Genomic DNA, 18651 nt, shown 5'->3' with positions numbered 1-18651 from the left:
TTATAATAATAATAATATTACCTCATAGAGTTCATCGGAGATGAGTCCCATTGCATGAGCATGTGGGATTCGATAATTTTTTTCTCTTCGTGTTGTTGCGGGGTTCCCTAGCAGATATCCCTGAAAATTTATATGCCAGTTAAGCTTCATAGTTCATAGTAATAAAGGTATTTGCGGTTTCAGAAATCCCTCTAGTAGAAGCAACAGAAAGAGATTATGGTTGGAAACCTGGAGATTTATCTATGGTTGGAGACCTTCTTCATTTCCTGTTAATCAACGAAAAGGAAAAATATCAGTTGTTTCCGTTGTCTTAAATTTCCGGTTCTTAAGAGAAAGGAACCATGGTAATCCAACCAGTCAACTTTAATATGCTAAACTTTTTGCTTTGCTTATATTTAAAGGAGAATATGTAAATAACTAATGTATAGTATCACCATTATTTAGGCATCATATTTATCATTATTTAAATGACTAATTCATCATAAAAATTGAGCCGTTTAGAATTTCTAACCATTTGAAATTTCTTGAAGAATGGCCGGGACAGGAATGCCAGAGTATGAATCGCCTCCAATGTAGAATTCATTTGAAAGAAATTCAGTGTGATCAATCAGCCACTACAAATACATATAAGTGTTACAGCCACAAACTTACTTTTAATTTTTGTCATGATGGAGGTAGACTATGGTCTTTATTCCAGAAATCGGACAGACGGGAATGTTACCTTCCTAAGAAATTGATGAGCATGGTGAACTAATTTCCAGTCACTTCGGTGAGCAGTCAGATTTTTAGCATATGAAAAACCGGTTCCAAATGGCAAATCTACAAAAATAATGCTGCATAGCTGACCAAGAGATCATTAACATTAATATTAGTAAATCACCATCCAATAATGAAACCATGAAAAGAAACAAAATTATAATTACATGACTAATATAAAGTTCTTTTTAAAAAATTTGGATTAACTTCAGTAAATGAAATCAGTGTTAAATTATTGAGGTGCTCTTAACACCTTTGTCCATGACTGTCGCCTCGAGACCAAACTAGGCACACTCCCGTCGTACTCCTTGTTTTCGAATTCAATTGGATCTATTAACATTCAATTGATGACAAAGTTATTCTATGATTGCTTTTCAATGGATCAATTTCAGCAGGATCAATTATACTGATAAGCTAAACCAAACACAAGAAAATAGCCAAAGTACAAAACTGATGTCGCATTTCACAGCATAGTGATTCGGCATAATGCAAAATTTACATTAAAATGGTTACAAAAGAAATGTTAAAGATTGTCATATTAGATGTAAAATCTAGTTATACTAATAAGCTGTTTTTTTCACTCTCTGTATAAGCCTTATGTAGAGACTCTAAACTCTCCTAATTGCCTAAAAGGCCCCTAAATCTATACAAATGACAAGATAATGCTGTCCCTAATCACTCATCTCTATTTTATTGACAACATGCCTTATTTCCCCTGACCATGACACTAACTCATATTAACAAAATTCCTAATTAAGTAACTAAATCTCAAGATCCATGATTGTCCGATCAAGATCGAGGTCCAAATCTCAAGCTCGGTAATTTAGTTTATAAAGAAAAACAAAATTTGCTTAAGATCTGGTTCGTTTTTTAACGGACGATCACAAATCTCTTTATTGGAAGAATGCGTGCAGTCAATGACCGCATGAAATTGGGTTCATAATATATACATATCCAGTTATGCATTAACAAACTGTCACAACAAGATATACAAGAAAAAATAAAAACAGAGTTATCATTTAAAAATTACCTATTTCATGGACAAGGCCAGAAAAAGAAGAACAACCAGGACCACCGGTTAACCAAAGCATAAGAGGGTCTTTCTTAGGATTATTCTCTGATTTGATAAAATAATAGAACACTTGCATGTCATCATCTGTTTCCCCCAATCCCACATACCTATTAATTGTGACACAAATACATTACTTGTCACACAGCCATTTCTATTTCTTGTGTCTTTCTACAAGAAATACTAAAGACAAATATTAGAATCATGAGTGGACGAATTCAACTCTACAGAATCGGCTTGTAATGTGAGGATTGTCCTCGTTTATAAAAATATATTTAGGCCGTCTCGCAACCGATATGAGACTCTTAACACACCCTGTCATGCCCATAACTATTGGACTTGGTACGCAGATATAGATTGCGGGTGGTGGCCCAATAAGAAACCTGGTAGCAGGTGGCTCAACTGATCGTGAGCCTTGGTTCAATTCCTACATTGTAAACTTTAACCTGACTCATTTCAAAAGTTAGCTCAAAGGGTGAGAGTGTTCAAGCAGGTTTATACACTCAACAGCTCAAAAACATGAGCAACGTGGGATCCAAACAACTTCAACAACTCCCTCCCACTTATGTTTATTTGATATATATTTACTCCCAGTTATGAATGTTGGATCCTTAAATAGTAAAGGTGAAACTGAAATAGAAAATTTTCATAAAAAAGAAAGAAATAGTGAATAGAAATGGTTAAGATTAATGCTGACCCTGTTTCAAGTTCAAAAGGAAGAGGCCCTTCAAAACCAGGAAGCACTTCAACCTTTGAGCCATAAGCCTCGATGTGAGTTAATATCTGCAAACTAAAAAGCACAAGAGCAAGTATAATCTGACAACAATGGTGAAATGAATTATGAGTATGAGGAACCATCATCTTCAAATTTGCAAGCTTCAATTAATTTCTCTAGCATCTTATTTAAATAATTTTGTTAATGATCATGTCATTAAGATGAATGTTGGTTGTATTCTATAAAATATAAAAAGTGTCATGTGATTGAGATGATGAGTTGTTGAGAAACATGTTGATTCTATACAATATAAAAAGTTAAATCATTGAGTTGAACATGCTATTGTTTAATGCTGTACGTAGTGCAAGATTAAGATTATCAAAAGGAGAAGCATCTTTTCATTTTAATTATTATTAAAAAAAAATAATAAAAACTAGACACATGATGCACATGTAAATTAAAAATTTCAAGAATTATGAACCTCATCACCCAGGTCCAAAATCATTCACAAATGATAGAGGAACATAACATTTGCGTCTCTCGGCTGGAAGGAAACTAAAAGTAGTCCTCAACGACCGTCACCACTCACCTAGAGTCTCAAAATTCAACAAGAACGTATTGAGAGGACGACGAAGATTTGACTTCGTCTCCTCCAAGGACGACGGCAAACCTGCATAGATTTCAAAGTGCAAAAGAAATGAATCTGTTATGATTCAAGAATAGAAAGGGAATTGAAGGAAAAGTTTCTTCATTATTGAATAGAATGAATTGTTCTTACACTAACATCACTTATATACAATCATAGATGATCTACCATAAGCTAAGCTACACTACCTACACAGTAACTTGTGCTACAAGTTAGTTACAAAATGTTAGCTGTACAATGTATATTGCAACTTAAAGCTTGATCATGAGCATCACTTAACATCCTCCCACAAGCTGATGCTTGGTATATGTCAAGCAATCCAAGCTTGGACAAGAGATTGTTGAACTTTGGTGCAGGCAATGCTTTTGTCAAAAAATCTGCTACCTGATCATGTGTTGATATAGGAAGTAACCTCATCAAGCCTTCTTGTACCTTCTCTCTAACAAGGTGACAGTCAATCTCTATATGCTTAGTCCTTTCATGAAAGACAGGATTGGAAGCTATGTGCAAAGCACTCTGGTTGTCACAGAACAACACTGGCTGTTTGGAGCTTTCAATGTGTAAATCTTTCAGCAAGTATAGCAGCCATGTTAATTCACAAGTTGCTGAAGATAGTGCTCTATATTCTGCTTCAGAGGATGATTTGGATATAGTTGACTGCTTCTTAGCTTTCCATGAAACTAGTGATGAACCTAAGAAGAAGCAATATCCAGTTGTTGATTTCCTTGTATCTAAGCACCCTGCCCAGTCAGCATCTGAATAACCAAGGAGATGCATATCTGTGTTTCTGTGGAACATGAGGCCTCTACCAGGATTGTGCTTGAGGTATCTAATGACTCTACATGCTGCTTTGTAGTGTGTCACAGTAGGGTTATGCAAGAACTGACTTAACTGTTGTGTTGCATATGTTATATCAGGCCTAGTGTTTGTGAGATATAACAATTTCCCTACAAGTCTCCTGTACAAGCTTATATCTTCAAATGGTTTCCCATTGTCTTGATGTAGCTTGATGGAAGGATCCAGAGGTGTAGATGCAGGTTTGGAGCCAAGCAAACCTGAGTCATTGAGCAGATCAAGACAGTATTTCCTCTGAGAAATGCTGATGCCTTCTTTAGAATGAGCAACTTCCAATCCAAGAAAGTACTTCACAACTCCCAAATCCTTGATTTTAAAGTTGTGATCCAGAATACATTTGATTCTATCTATCTCTTGCATATTAGTGCCAGCCAATATCACATCATCAACATATATAAGTAATGCAGTGAAGTTGTTTTGTTGATTGAGTGTGAATAATGAATAATCAGAGGTGGATTGTGTATATCCCTCCCTGACTAACAAAGATGTAAGCTTCTCATACCACTTCCTGCTGGCTTGCTTCAAACCATACAAACTCTTGAGCAGCTTACATACTTGGTTAGGCTTAGTGCACTGAACACCATCTGGTATTTGCATATAAACATTCTCCTGTAAATCTCCATGCAAGAAGGCATTATTTACATCCAACTGATGTAAGAACCACCCTTTAATAGATGCAATGGCAAGAAGCATTCTAACTGTAGTGAGTTTAGCAACAGGTGAGAAAGTGTCAAAGAAATCAAGACCTTCTACCTGGTTATAGCCTTTAGCTACAAGTCTGGCCTTGTATCTCTCTATGGTGCCATCAGACTTGTGCTTAATTTTGTAAACCCACTTGTTACCAATTGGCTTAACATTAGGTGGTAAATCTACAATCTTCCAAGTGCCAGTACGAGCCAATGCCTCAAGCTCAGAATTCATAGCTTGTATCCAATGTTCTGATTTACAAGCTTCAGCATAGGTTTTAGGTTCTGTGTGTTGTGTGAGAGACATTGTGTAGACACTATGTGAAGAAGACAGATGATCTAAAGAATGAAAAGAGGAGATAGGATAGAGAATACCTGGAGATGATGGCTGTGTGGATGAATCTGAAGAACTGCAGACATAATCAGACAGATAGGAAGGTTTATGCTTTATCCTGTCAGGCCTAACCAATGGTGAAGTAGCAGTTGGTGTAGAGTTAGGTAAATTATGTTGTTGGTTAGGTAAATTATTTTGTTGGTCAGGTGTGTTAGGAGGTGAGTCATTTGGTGGTGTAATGGCAGGAGTGTCAAAGTATTGAGTTGAATTATCTGGTGAGGGAGTGATGGAATCACTGTCAAGGATTGAATGGTAATGCCAATGGTTTTTGGAATTGTTGGTAGTATAAGGTAAAATATGATCAAAATGTTTAACATTTCTTGAAATGAAAATGTCTCTGGTTTCAAGATCAAAAAGGATGGTGCCTTTGACACCTTGCTTGTAGCCTAAGAAAATGCATTTTCTACCCCTTGGTGATAGTTTTGTTCTATTAGCAGTTAAAGTAGATGCATATGCAAGAGAACCAAAAACTTTCAAATCATTTAAATCAGGTAAGGATTGATGCAACATTTCATATGGTGATTTATTTTCAAGTACAAGTGTGGGAATTCTATTAATGATGTATGCAGCATGCAACACAGCATAAGACCAGAAATTTTTAGGCAAATTAGACTGATATAAGAGAGCTCTACCAATGTTCAAAAGATGTTGATGTTTCCTCTCCACTCTACCATTTTGTTGTGGAGATTCCACACAACTTGTTTGATGTAAAATGCCATTAGAAGAGTAGTAATCATGCATTAGAAACTCAGGTCCATTATCAGACCTAACAATTTTGACTTGGTGATTATATTGAGTTTTTATCATTTTAAGTAAGGTTACTATATGAGTTCTAGTTTCAGCTTTAGACTTCATTAAGATAATCCAAGTAAATCTGCTATAATCATCTACAGCAGTTAGAAAATATGAATAACCATGAACAGATTTTATTGATATAGGGCCCCAAATGTCAAAATGAATTACATCATAAGCAGCAAGTGCTTTATTAAAACTATTACCATAAGGTAATTTCTTAAACCTAGCAAGGTGACAAATGTCACATATTCCTTTATGATCTGCTATTACATAAGGGAATTTGTTTTTCATACTAACAAGTCTATGATGGGAAGGGTGCCCTAATCTAAAATGCCATATAGCTGTTTTGGGAATGGTGGCATGGTTAGAACCATCAATGGAAGCAACATGAGCCAAACTATCTGTGAGCTTAAGATGATACAGGCCTTCATGCTCATCACCAGAACCAATCATCTTCAAGCACTTCTTGTCCTGAATGACACATTGTGAACCAGTGAAATTAACATTGTAATTAGATGAACTACAAAGTTTGGACACAGCAATTAAATTGATTGAAAAAGCAGGCACATATAGAACATCATGAATGACTAATTTTGAAGAAAAATTAACAATACCAGAATATTTGGCAATTGCAAAATTTCCATTAGGTAATTTAATGTGAATAGGATTGATTTCAATATATGATTGAAACCAAGATAATGAGTTGCATATGTGGTGACTAGCACCTGAATCAATGATCCAAGTGCCAAGAACACATGCATTATGAGAAGAAAGATGAATACCTTTGTGAATCACTGATGAATGATCAGTGATGATGGAAGAACCAACCTGATTGGAGCTTGCAGAACCAACATTGGAAGCAAGATTAGAATTCTGAAGGAGAGTCATGAGCTTATCATACTGATCTTGAGAGAGTGATGGAGGAGTAGGAGCAACATTAGAATCAACACTACCTCCCTCAGCTGCAACATTATGAGCAGATGAATACTTCTTCATGTGTGGAGGTACACCATTCTTTTTGAAGCAATTTTCAACCACATGATTGTCCTTTCCACAGTAAGAACAACTACGAGTAGAAGATTTGGAACTAGAAGAAGGTTTTGCAGATCTTGCAGCATTAACCAAAATCTTAGAATCATCAATTTCAGCAAAGTTACCTTGGCGTTCATGCTGGATAACTAAGGAGAAAACTCGGTTAATTGGAGGAAGAGGCTCCATAATCAAGATCTGTGACCTAACAGTAGAGAAATTCTCATTCAAACCAGTTAGGAAACGAACGGTTTGAAGCAAGATGTGATTTCTACGCGCAGACCTCATAGCTTCGCAAACACAACGCTGACGACAAGTGCAAGAAGGAATTGGAAGATACAATTCTAATTCCTCCCAAAGAGTCTTGAGTTCAGAGTAGAAATCAGTTACAGAACGATTATCTTGTTTCAAAGCATAGATTTCTTGTTGAAGTTCAGAGATACGAACCAGATCACCTTGCGAGAAACGTTCACGAAGATCATTCCATATATCAATGGCGTTCTCCATGAACACGACAGATTGAGCAATCGAAGGAGAAATGGAGTTCAAAATCCAAGATGAAATCAACTGATTGCAACGATGCCAAGCACGATAGGCAGGATCAAAGTCATCATCCGGCATTGGAAGAGCACCGGTGATGAAATCAAGCTTCATCTTCGCACCGAGCGCACGTTTCATAGAACGTGACCAAGAATGGTAGTTAGCGCCGGTGAGAAGAGGAGTAACGATGACAGAGGAAGGTCCATCGCCGGGATGAACATAGTAAGGAGAAGAATTGTCAAGAACGGGATCAGGTTGAGCTCGAACCATGATGAAAAACGGTTACAGCGGCGGAAGAAAACGGTTACGGTGGTGGAAAAACGGTTAGGATCTTGAAGGCGGATGATACCATGTTATGATTCAAGAATAGAAAGGGAATTGAAGGAAAAGTTTCTTCATTATTGAATAGAATGAATTGTTCTTACACTAACATCACTTATATACAATCATAGATGATCTACCATAAGCTAAGCTACACTACCTACACAGTAACTTGTGCTACAAGTTAGTTACAAAATGTTAGCTGTACAATGTATATTGCAACTTAAAGCTTGATCATGAGCATCACTTAACAGAATCTCAAGATCTGAAGTAGGCAAGGTTGTCCTCCTCGCTGTCGTGGAAGTGATGACAGTGACAGTAATTCTTCTCTATGTCTTCATGGTAGCAGAAAACATCAGTCTCCTACTCCTTGACATTGTTGTCCACATTGTTCTCCTTCCTCATTATATCTAGTTCCACACTCCTTGGGAGTGTTTCCCAACTGCATGCCATGGTTTGTCTCTGATTTGATAAATTAATAAAACACTTGCATGAGATCATACGTTTCCCCCAATCCCACGTACCTATTAATTGTGACACAATTTCATTAGTTGTCACACAGCCATTTCTATTTCTTATGTTTTTTCTACAAGAAAGACAAATCTTTAGAATTGAAAGTTTGGCATAACTCAATCCTGACCAGATTGATGTAGAACTCTTAGTTAACACACACCCTCGTCCCAACACTATTGGACGTGGTGCGCAGATATAAATCGTGGCTGGTCTGATCACTAACATGATAGCAAGTGGCCTAGCGGATCATGGAGCAACTCTAATAATACCATCTTAAAATTGTTAGAGTTTAGCCTTACTTAACCCTAAAAACCGGCAAACTAGTGGTTTTTTAAAATAGGTCGGTTCAATGCTTATTTATTTTATTTTATTGGGTCATGCTAACCGGTGCCCCCGGGGCACTGGTTAAGGAAACCAAAAAAGGAAATTTTAAAATTAAAAATAACACTGTTTACACTTTCGAGACGTTGACTGCACAAACTCCAATGTAATATTACTATATTTGGTTTCTTAAAGAGTGCCCCGGGGACACTATTTAGCATTTTCCTATTTTATTTTCTTAAAAAAATGGCGCGGTTTTAACCTTTTTTTCAAAATTTTTTTTATTGAAATTGAAATTAGAAAGTGAGATTGAGAACTGATATGATTCATATGAATTCAAGAGTTAGAGTTTGTTTAAAATTTATTTAGATTTATACTATTTTATTGTGCGTGCGACTATGTTTAAAATTTGAATTAAATATTGAACTTGTGAAATTATGAAATTATGATATTTTGATATTTATATTTTGAGACTGAAAACTTATACAATTCATACGAATTATAATATTTTGAAACTTGAATTTATTTAAATTTGTACTATTTTATTGTGTGATACTCTTTTTAGGGACCGAGTCATCCGTATCAACCTGGTTTAATGTTTATATAGTTTTGTTATAGATATTGGTTTATTCAACCAGGTTATGCATTTTTATCCGATTTAATCATGCGGTTCGAATAATAATTCAATAGTTTGGCCAATGAACCAATAATTCGAAGACACGTTTGGTTTTTAATTAAAACATTAATCACCTTAGTTTACCAATAAGTTGAATTATATAAAGGAATGAAGAATTAGGCTTTGGAGCTCGATAAGGACTATGACTCAACTCAGACACACACCATGCAACCTTATCCACTTGCTGTTTTCTGAATAACGACAACCTAAGATGCACCAAAATCTATACCAACTACCATTCTCATTCATCTAAATAACAACAATTTTAACGGTTGAGATTTTATTTTTACTGATTTTTGAAACCTTAAATAATCCAAATCCATACCCTTTTCATTTTTCTGTTTTTTTTCTAACCTTCCCCTTTCATGAACTGTTTTGAGCAATCATTGAAAATCTTCAACTTCTAAGCATACCCAATTGCCTCAAACACTCAAGATTCATAAATTGAAGAGAAAAGACAAGAACTTTGGTTTGATTCAAGTTCAAGTCAATTTTGGGTGCTAGCTATTGTTTTCAGCAAGTTTCTCATTTCTTCCATAGATAAGAAGACATGTCAACATCTGTGAAGAGATTAGGAAAATGGGTCTCTTTGGTTTCCAAGAGGGGTTTGTCCACCTCATGCATTCAGAAAGATGTTAGTGAGAATGGTGTTAAATCATTGAACCTGTATTCTGCTATTAATCAGGCTCTTCATATTGCATTGGACACTGATCCTCGGTTAGTTTCATTCATTCTTTTTCTGTATAAGGATAATAAGAAAGGTATGTGATTATTGCTATCTGGTCGCGACATATGTCCAGGAGGTAAGTAAAGTCTGACATTCATCCCGGGGGGAGCTCATTAACCACTTGAGCCCAATTATATGGTTTTTGATTGATTGAAGTTACATAACTAGATTAGTGGCTTCTATCAGGGATGTGGTTATCTAGGTTGAGGTTTTATCTAGTATTGAATAATGAAGATGACAAATAGTTGCTAGTAATTATAAAGTTTCAACACCCTTTTTGTAAAACATTATTCTGAGATTATTGCATTGTAAACAAAGGTTGCTACTGGAAGCTTTATATTGAAGTGTGTTTGAAAAGTGGTATGAATGCAATTGGTGAATTGAACTTTATATTAAGAGTGTCTTTGTCACATAGTTTTATCAGTTACATTAAAAGTTTTTTCCATGATGCTCAAATTTCATTTGTGATACAGTGAATATATAAGATAAATATCATGTGTACCTCCTTATATTCTCCTCCTGCATTTCATTGCAGTGCTTATGTTTTTGGAGAAGATGTAGGCTTTGGTGGTGTGTTCCGTTGCACAACTGGATTAGCAGATCGATTTGGTAAAAATAGGGTTTTCAATACTCCTCTCTGTGAGCAGGTATTTGATTATGCATTTCATGCTTCCTTTGTGTTAGAATAGCAACCCTGGTTCAAAACAAACCAGACTCGAAAAACACAAACAGAGAACACACAGTAGGAATATGAAAACATTAAAAAATCTCACAACTCGCAAGGAAAGTTTAAGACGTATAAGACGAGGATAACTTTCTATCCAAAAAAGAAGGAAAAATAGTGTCAAAAGAACATTTTCTAGAACATGGTTTGATGTTGAGTTTCTTCTTTTTATTGTCTATGATGATTAGTATATCCTAAGCATTAATTTTGTAAATTGATATTGAAAAAATACTCGCAGGGTATCGTTGGCTTTGGCATTGGTCTAGCAGCTATGGTGAGTAGGTTAAAATAATTTACTTGTTTTACTATCAAACCATACTGCAATCTGATATAATCAACTTTTCTGTTATATAATGAATTTAAGCTACTATATGTTTTTACATATCAGGGAAATCGAGCCATAGCAGAAATCCAGTTTGCAGATTATATTTTTCCTGCTTTTGATCAGGCATGATCTCTTCATAAGGCTTTGGTTAGTCTTATTCAACGCCTCTTTTGATCAGTAATTGACTAATTTTGGTTTCTAGATTGTCAATGAAGCTGCTAAATTCAGATACCGGAGTGGAAACCAATTTAACTGCGGCGGTAAAATTCTTTTGCTGCTCCAGCGTTGAAGATTTCGGCTTTATCTAAATTTTCACTTGTATAAATATTTTTTTAACATCCTTATAGGTTTAACAATTAGAACCCCTTATGGAGCTGTTGGCCATGGTGGACATTACCACTCTCAATCTCCCGAGGCTTTCTTCTGTCATGTTCCTGGTATCAAAGTATGGTGTTTTCATATGGATTTTATTTTGTTATTTAGAACCTAATTTTTTGGTACTTATGTTTCTCTTTTTCAAAAGATTAAGCCATTTACAATGTCGTGTTTGACAGTTCTATGGACTATAGAAATGTTTAAAGCTCTAAAGTAGTGTAGCATGAGTTGAATCTATGTGTATAATAGCTCAATCATTCAACTAGGAAGATCGGGATCCTGTTTGGATAAACATCTTAATTAAGTGCTTATGCTATGAGCTTATCATATGAGTTCTTATGTATAAGTTATTTCTTTAACGAAAGGTAAAATAAAGTCAAATTGTTAGCATATAAGTTGAAAACAGCTTATGAACCTGCCATAAGTTGTTTACGTAAGCGCTTGCAAACAGTCTCACAAGCTCGTATGCTATTAGATAAACTCAAATAAGTCAATCCAAACAGATCTCAAGTGTAAAAGGGGTTTATGAATAGGTAGATGGAAGATTTTGAAGGGTTTAAAGTAATATTTTGATAATCATAGATACAAACCAGAGCATATTGTAACATATATATGACATAGATAATAGAAAATGCGTATATTTAGGATCTATGAGAACTAAGAGATATTGGGCGATGAAAGAATTAGGATTGTTTGAGAACAATGATTGTTTATCATGTTGGCTTTTCCTATCTTCGTAATTGATTCCTTTTTTCGCAAATGCCTCAAGAGTGTTTCTGGTATAGGTGGTCATCCCTCGAAGTCCAAAAGAAGCAAAAGGGTTATTGTTATCTTGCATACGAGATCCGAATCCTATTGTATTTTTTGAACCAAAGGTTGTATTCTTATTCTTCTAAAACAACCTTAATGAATTATGTGCACATAATTACAGTATGTGACATTTGTAGTTTTGATTATGCGATTCATTTTTTCAGTGGCTTTATCGTTTGGCCGTTGAAGAAGTACCAGAGGATGATTACATGACGCCTTTATCTGAAGCTGAGGTACACAAAAGTCCCAATGAAGAAGAAAAAGAAGTTCTTCATATTGCATAACATTATTGATACATTTTTGTGTCAACCTTTAACTCTGTACTTACTCAGGTGATTCGGCAAGGATGCGATATTACACTTGTTGGATGGGGAGCTCAATTATCTATAATGGAACAAGCTTGCCTTGATGCTGAAAAAGTAAGTGATTGTTTCTTTGAAACATAAAGAGTTAGAACATGTAATCTGCATTACATCATATTTGTGTATCGAAATCGACATTTTGACACAAAATTGGGAACAAATTTTAATAATTTGGATGGTTAGTGCAGTTCAAATATGTGGTTAATTACGTTCAGCAGATGATTAATAAATATGACAAGGTGTCACAACTCATTATCCATCCACTGAACATAGTTAGCCACAATTTCGAACGCCGTCAAACCACGATCTTTAGGTGTTCCAATACACATGATATCTATTCAGCACAGTTTGTAATGACAGTTTGACATTATAATTTTCCATTTCCAAGAGTATATATTACTGTATGAGGAATTAGATCTACATCATGAAATCGTAATTTTACTAAGAAATTCTGCAGGAGGGAATTTCTTGTGAATTGATAGATCTGAAGACACTAATTCCTTGGGATAAAGAAACTGTTGAGGCATCAGTAAAGAAGACAGGAAGACTGCTTGTGAGTAAAGTATTTTATAGAATAAATATTAAATACCAAAATGCGGATCGGTATTACCCTACATTATGATGCATTGAATGTACTGTGTAGATTAGTCATGAAGCTCCAGTGACTGGAGGTTTTGGCGCAGAAATCTCGGCTTCCATTCTTGAACGCTGCTTCTCACGGGTATGAATCCAACCTTTAATTTATAACTTCAAGTAAAGATTCTTGAGGCCAAAAGGGTATACTTTTCAATTTCATTATGAGTCATGTTTTGGAAATATCCCACATTGCATACTTCATGAAAATGGTTATATATATGTCTTTATGATAAACAAAATTCAGCTGAAACTTGTCTAAACTCTAATGGCTTTCTTCCTCTCATGTTGTACAGTTAGAGGCACCTGTAGCAAGAGTTTGTGGTTTAGACACTCCTTTTCCTCTTGTTTTTGAACCCTTCTACATGCCAACCAAGAATAAGGTAAATTGTTTATCTTAATATTTTTTTTCTTATATATAAGTCTCATTTTAAATTACAATTCTCATTTTTTTAAAACTAAAATACCGAGCTCAAAATTTGTACACCAATATGCTGATTGAGTGAATGCGCGGATTGGTAACTATATGGAATCTGATTTCCTCATAATAAGGGACATAAGTAGGATTTGACTGATGCAAGTGTCACTCATTTAATCATGCAGATATTGGATGCAATTAAATCAACTGTCAACTACTGATATGCTTAATCATATTTTTCTGGCTACCAATATCACCTTGATGCCATCATCATAAATCATCATGTTACAGTCAGTGATGCATTGGTGTGATGCAGACTACATGGGATAAAACTCATTCATCATGGCTTTTTCTCCCAATGTGAATCATAAAATGTCAATAAAAGAATAATGACCATATATAATGTAATGTAATACTTCTTTTACAATGCCTTGTATACTGAAAATGGGAAGTGTTTCTAGACTTTATGAATCCTCTTATAACATATGTCCTCTATTGATGAGTCCAAAATTATGGTGGGGAAATGGATCTAGTGTCCATGTGGAATTTTACAATGTTTCTGATAATGATAATAATGATAATGATGATGATATTTGTTGTTTTTCCTTGTTTTTGTTGGTAAGTTCCATGTTTCATAGTAGGCAAACTTTCAAATTTGCCGATAACAGACGCCCTCAATGTTTCGATCGTTCGGTAGATGACCAACATTTGTATAAGTTGGTGACTCGGCACATTTGAAGTACAGTGTCTTTCTTGGAATGACGTGTCTCTTGCCTTGTGTATCTCACATTGTAAAACTTACATTGTCAATCAATCAATCAATTATGACTGTTGGATTATTTAACATATTTGACTTTAGTCATATTTATCTTAAAAATCATACAAATGATTAATTTTGATTGGTTGCCAGTTTAGAAGTGCGTCAAAATTAATACATTTTTGGGGTACAACATTAATATTTTACTATTACAGCATTACTACAACTTAATTAAAAGTTTGATGATTAAGCTATCTTGAAGAACTCATGAAAATCAGTTGAAAACAACTTATTGACTTGTCATAAACTCTTTCCACACAAAAAAAAATCTCACAAGTGCGTATGTAAGTAGATAAATTCAAATAAGTCAAACGTCAATTTAAACAGGCCATAAATCTCAAATCTATAAGATCAAATCCTCAATAGCACATCTTATTTCCCATATTATGACTACATTGTAAATTATTACACCATTAAAAAAATGTCAGCACATTCAACAATGGAAAAGCAGTAGCCCATATGAAAATTGTGTCTTACTCACCATCCCATAATTCTTCAATTGTTTTGTACCCAGGAGATGTCTGGCTAACAAATTGTTCTCCAGGAACTACTCTTTCCTGCAATGGTAAATGAGAAAGTTGAAATGAAACTATGGCTTAAATAAATTGTTGGTCCCTATAATATACACTTATTTTGATTTTAGTCCACGTAAAAGAAGTTGATGGTTTCAATCCCTGAAAAATAAGAATATTTTCTTTTGATCCTCGATGTTTTCATTACGGTCCTTGTAATGAAAATACAATAGAAAAATAAATCAAAAGTTTTTTAGAATCCATCCATATAAACATTTTGGATGAAATGACTTGCCTGCTTAAATTCATTGAAGTTGGCTAGCAAAGCTTCTGGTATAGACCAGTCAAACAGATCAATGTTTTCCTTGATCCTCGCAGTATTTGTGCTCTTTGGAAGTACACTGTGACCCATTTGTAGTCCCCATCGAAGGGCTATTTGAGCCGGAGTCTTCCCTAACTTCTCAGCAGTCGTGTGTAGAACCGGATTTTTAAGAATATTACTCTCAACTCCTTTACCTAGTGGCGAATAACCCTGAATAAGAACAATAAGAACATGGTTATCAAATCAAGATAAATACCGTCGTGAATCAGAAGAACTATTTTAGGCATCATGAATCGAATCTTACTATGAATCATAAGATACATTAGTAATAAAAACGTGATACTTTTAAGTAAAAATAAGTGGCATAGCTAAATTATAAGCTGATATATCATATACGAACCTCAATAGTTTAAGATTCAAGTCATAAATCAATTGATTAAAAAAAATTGGTTATTAACTATACAAAGTTGACACAAAAAGTGCCTGATAACGGTAAGTTTAGAGAGTGATTCACTGGAATGAATCGAGATTCAATATGAGATTTATGTCCAAACTGGATACATATATACTAGATATTCATATTGATTGAGTTGCGATTCACATGTACCGTAAGATCTCGATAACCATATGACCATATCAATAATTCCTTGAAGTTCTTCATATTCAGACATATGCAACTAAGGTAACTATCCTACAAAACATAAACTTTGCATACTCATACTCACAGATAAGTGCACTCCCTTGGATTTACAGAAAGTGTGTAAGTTTGGCTGCTGCAATGAAGGATGCAATTCAACTTGGTTAACAGCAGGAGGAACACGTGCCACATCCAACAGATCCTGAAGTTTTTTCACAGAGAAATTGCTGACTCCTATAGCTCGAGCCTTGCCCGAATCGTAAAGCGCCTCCATTGCTTTCCATGTGCTTGGTATGTTTGGTTTTGTTAAATTTCCATTTTTTATGCTCACTGGCCAGTGAATCTTGAAGAATACAGACATATCACAAAAGAAATCTTAATATAAGAACTTTCATTGAGTAACACTATAAAATAGCAAACATAAAAGAATCTGATGTAGGAAAAAGTTAATGTCAGTGTCATTTACATACAAGGTAGAGATCAAGATAGTCCAGCTGCAAATCCCGTAAAGTTCTATCAAATGCCTTTGGGACGTCTTCTGGCAAGTGATCGGTACACCTAAAGAATGCAATTGTGAGCCGTAGAATGTTAAAACTTGAAATTTGACAGTGTCAGTATAAAAAGTTTTACACGTTCAACAAATCACAACAATCATAAGTTATGTAATCAAATTTGTTAATTTATGAATTAAGAATTTAAATCTTTAGAAAGATAATTCATAAAATCATGGTGAGAAGCTTAAATATTTTTTTTTTTTCTGTTGAGTCCTATATTTAATGTGTGATATTGGCATAAAAAGTTTATAAGTGGGAGGTATACCTCACCTTACTAGCCTATTTTGTAGAGTTCAGTAACACTCGACCAAAATTTTAAGATGGTATCAAAGTCTATACAAGATCTGTGGGCCACGAGTTATCGGCTCACGTTCTAGATGTCTGGCCCTAGACATGAGGCTAGGCATGAAAAAGAATGTTTATAAGTACATATGAAAAAGACAAACCATAGCTTGGATGTGATCCACATTTCTTCACGCTTAACTACTCCATTAGCAAACAACTTCTTCAAGGCATCACCAATCTATGCATAAAATTTACAAAAAGTTAACCGATATAAACATTACCACAACAGTGTACAAGCAAAAAGATGATAAAAAGTCTAACAATAGAAATACAATTCTACAATCAACATACTGAATGATGAGTTACAACTATAGTAGAAGTTGAATGTTAAATACTCTTATAAGTTTATATAAGTAGTTCTTGAGCAGAATGATGAGAGATCTTTTGAGAATGTTCAGAATTTTCAGATGTAGAAGCTCATTTCAACTTATGCAAGAAGTGATTAGTTAGAAAACTAATAATTATGCAGGAACATTTCAATTATATCTACAACAGTTTGCTCAATCAAAACTTAAATTCAATCAAATACGTTCAATTATTTTCATCTTATACTTTAATTTATTAAATTTGTCTTAATCCTCCGACACTTAGAGAGAAGGTTTAGTAATCCAGAATTCAGTCGAAAGGTAAATAAAATTTGACCAAGAATTCTTCTGGCCAGGGATCGATTGGACCTTGACTGAAACTCATTAATCACTTAAGTCAACCACGTGATTATTTGGTACTTGAATTTGAAAACAATAAAATTACTCTTTTGGCACATAAATAATAAACATATGTCATAGCTTAGAACTATTGATATACTATGGGCCTATTTGGATAAACAACTTATTTGCAGCTTATAGCACTAGCTTATCATGATAAGCACTTACGTATAAGCTTACATAAGCTACTTTTATAGCAAAAGAAAAGATAAAATAAAGATAAATTGTTTTTATACATGTTATGATCTGTTTTCATAAGCTATATTGGAGAACTTACTTATAAATATTGTCGTAAGCTGTTTTCATAAATTCTCTCAAACAGTCTCACAAAACTTATATCAGTAGATAAGCTCAATTTCAAATAAGGCAATCCATACAGGTTCTATGTTTATTTGAAATAACACTCACCTCTTTTTCATTGCCATAAATTTGGGCACAATCTATATGTCTATATCCAACCTGCATTAACAACATACTGTAGTTAATATTCCAAAACTGATATAGTAAACAATAAGAATAAAAAGAAAACATGACACAAAGCAAGAAATGAGAAAAGAATGGAATGAAACACGAAAAAGTATGAAACAAACATTGACAGCAGTGGAGATTGCATCGTAAACAACACCAGGTGCAGCAAGCCAAGTTCCTAAACCAACAGAAGGAATCTTAGCGCCTGTGTTCAATTCAAAGAATCTCAGATCCTCACTACTATCCATTTTCTATGGTGATGATACAACAAAACACAGACAGAGATATAACCAAGAAAGTCAAATGGAGAAAAAAAAAATAAGGTTAAATAATTTTTTTTTAATATAAAAACGAAATGATAATAATTATTATAAATTCACACACATAAATGGAGAAATTGCGATTTGAATCATCACGACGGCCGACTTAATAATTATGACATTTTTGTTACTAGAGTTAGAAGAATTTATGGACACTTTAAACTAGAGCCGGATATACGGACCAAGGTCCGCGGGCCGACCCGTTTAACCTGCAGCCCGCACGGACTTAAGACCAAATTTTTTTGGCCCGTTTACATTTTTGCCCGTGTGGGTTGGACCGTT

At 34.6% G+C, this 18651-nt stretch overlaps 3 protein-coding genes across 3 annotated transcripts; 1 reads left to right on the top strand and 2 right to left on the bottom strand.

Moving 5' to 3' along the window:
• Positions 1 to 227: 227 nt before the first annotated feature.
• On the bottom strand, positions 228 to 2707 carry LOC123919569 (serine carboxypeptidase-like 9). The gene is made up of 6 exons (XM_045971519.1): positions 2523 to 2707; positions 1787 to 1935; positions 1010 to 1086; positions 722 to 841; positions 512 to 614; positions 228 to 266 (listed from the first exon to the last, which is right to left on the bottom strand). The coding sequence occupies exons 1-6, from the start codon at positions 2684 to 2686 to the stop codon at positions 241 to 243; spliced, it is 639 nt and encodes a 212-aa protein (XP_045827475.1). The 5' UTR covers positions 2687 to 2707; the 3' UTR covers positions 228 to 240.
• Positions 2708 to 9448: 6741 nt separating this feature from the next.
• Positions 9449 to 14281, top strand: LOC123919564 (2-oxoisovalerate dehydrogenase subunit beta 1, mitochondrial). Its single transcript, XM_045971513.1, has 13 exons — positions 9449 to 10033; positions 10579 to 10690; positions 11006 to 11041; positions 11156 to 11215; positions 11295 to 11352; positions 11440 to 11537; positions 12253 to 12342; positions 12442 to 12510; positions 12610 to 12696; positions 13097 to 13192; positions 13283 to 13360; positions 13569 to 13655; positions 13876 to 14281. Exons 1-13 carry the CDS (start codon positions 9867 to 9869, stop codon positions 13909 to 13911), a joined length of 1074 nt encoding a protein of 357 aa, XP_045827469.1. The 5' UTR covers positions 9449 to 9866; the 3' UTR covers positions 13912 to 14281.
• Positions 14282 to 14851: 570 nt separating this feature from the next.
• On the bottom strand, positions 14852 to 18349 carry LOC123919563 (aldo-keto reductase family 4 member C10-like). The gene is made up of 7 exons (XM_045971512.1): positions 18172 to 18349; positions 17990 to 18040; positions 16979 to 17055; positions 16449 to 16536; positions 16067 to 16321; positions 15315 to 15551; positions 14852 to 15064 (listed from the first exon to the last, which is right to left on the bottom strand). The coding sequence occupies exons 1-7, from the start codon at positions 18295 to 18297 to the stop codon at positions 14981 to 14983; spliced, it is 918 nt and encodes a 305-aa protein (XP_045827468.1). The 5' UTR covers positions 18298 to 18349; the 3' UTR covers positions 14852 to 14980.
• Positions 18350 to 18651: the final 302 nt, after the last annotated feature.

Source organism: Trifolium pratense, linkage group LG4, assembly GCF_020283565.1.
Source record: "Trifolium pratense cultivar HEN17-A07 linkage group LG4, ARS_RC_1.1, whole genome shotgun sequence".
NCBI classification, from domain to species: Eukaryota; Viridiplantae; Streptophyta; class Magnoliopsida; order Fabales; family Fabaceae; genus Trifolium; species Trifolium pratense.
Note: the sequence above shows the minus strand (reverse complement) of the source record. Positions and strands in the feature narration are given on the sequence as shown.

Excerpts from the sequence above, each read along its gene's own strand:
- LOC123919563 (XM_045971512.1), bottom strand. The coding sequence starts at position 18,297 with ATGGATAGTAGTGAGGATCTGAGATTCTTTGAATTGAACACAGGCGCT. Across the intron at positions 16,537-16,978 it reads TGGATCACATCCAAGCTATG|GTGTACCGATCACTTGCCAG; the intron begins GTTTGTCTTTTT and ends TGCATTCTTTAG. Across the intron at positions 15,552-16,066 it reads CCAAGGGAGTGCACTTATCT|GGTTATTCGCCACTAGGTAA; the intron begins GTGAGTATGAGT and ends GTTCTTATTCAG.
- LOC123919569 (XM_045971519.1), bottom strand. The coding sequence starts at position 2,686 with ATGATGGTTCCTCATACTCATAATTCATTTCACCATTGTTGTCAGATT. Across the intron at positions 615-721 it reads CTCATCAATTTCTTAGGAAG|TGGCTGATTGATCACACTGA; the intron begins GTAACATTCCCG and ends ATGTATTTGTAG. Across the intron at positions 267-511 it reads TCTTCAAGAAATTTCAAATG|GAAATGAAGAAGGTCTCCAA; the intron begins GTTAGAAATTCT and ends GTTGATTAACAG.
- LOC123919564 (XM_045971513.1), top strand. The coding sequence starts at position 9,867 with ATGTCAACATCTGTGAAGAGATTAGGAAAATGGGTCTCTTTGGTTTCC. Across the intron at positions 11,216-11,294 it reads TTTTTCCTGCTTTTGATCAG|ATTGTCAATGAAGCTGCTAA; the intron begins GCATGATCTCTT and ends TTTGGTTTCTAG. Across the intron at positions 12,697-13,096 it reads CTTGCCTTGATGCTGAAAAA|GAGGGAATTTCTTGTGAATT; the intron begins GTAAGTGATTGT and ends GAAATTCTGCAG.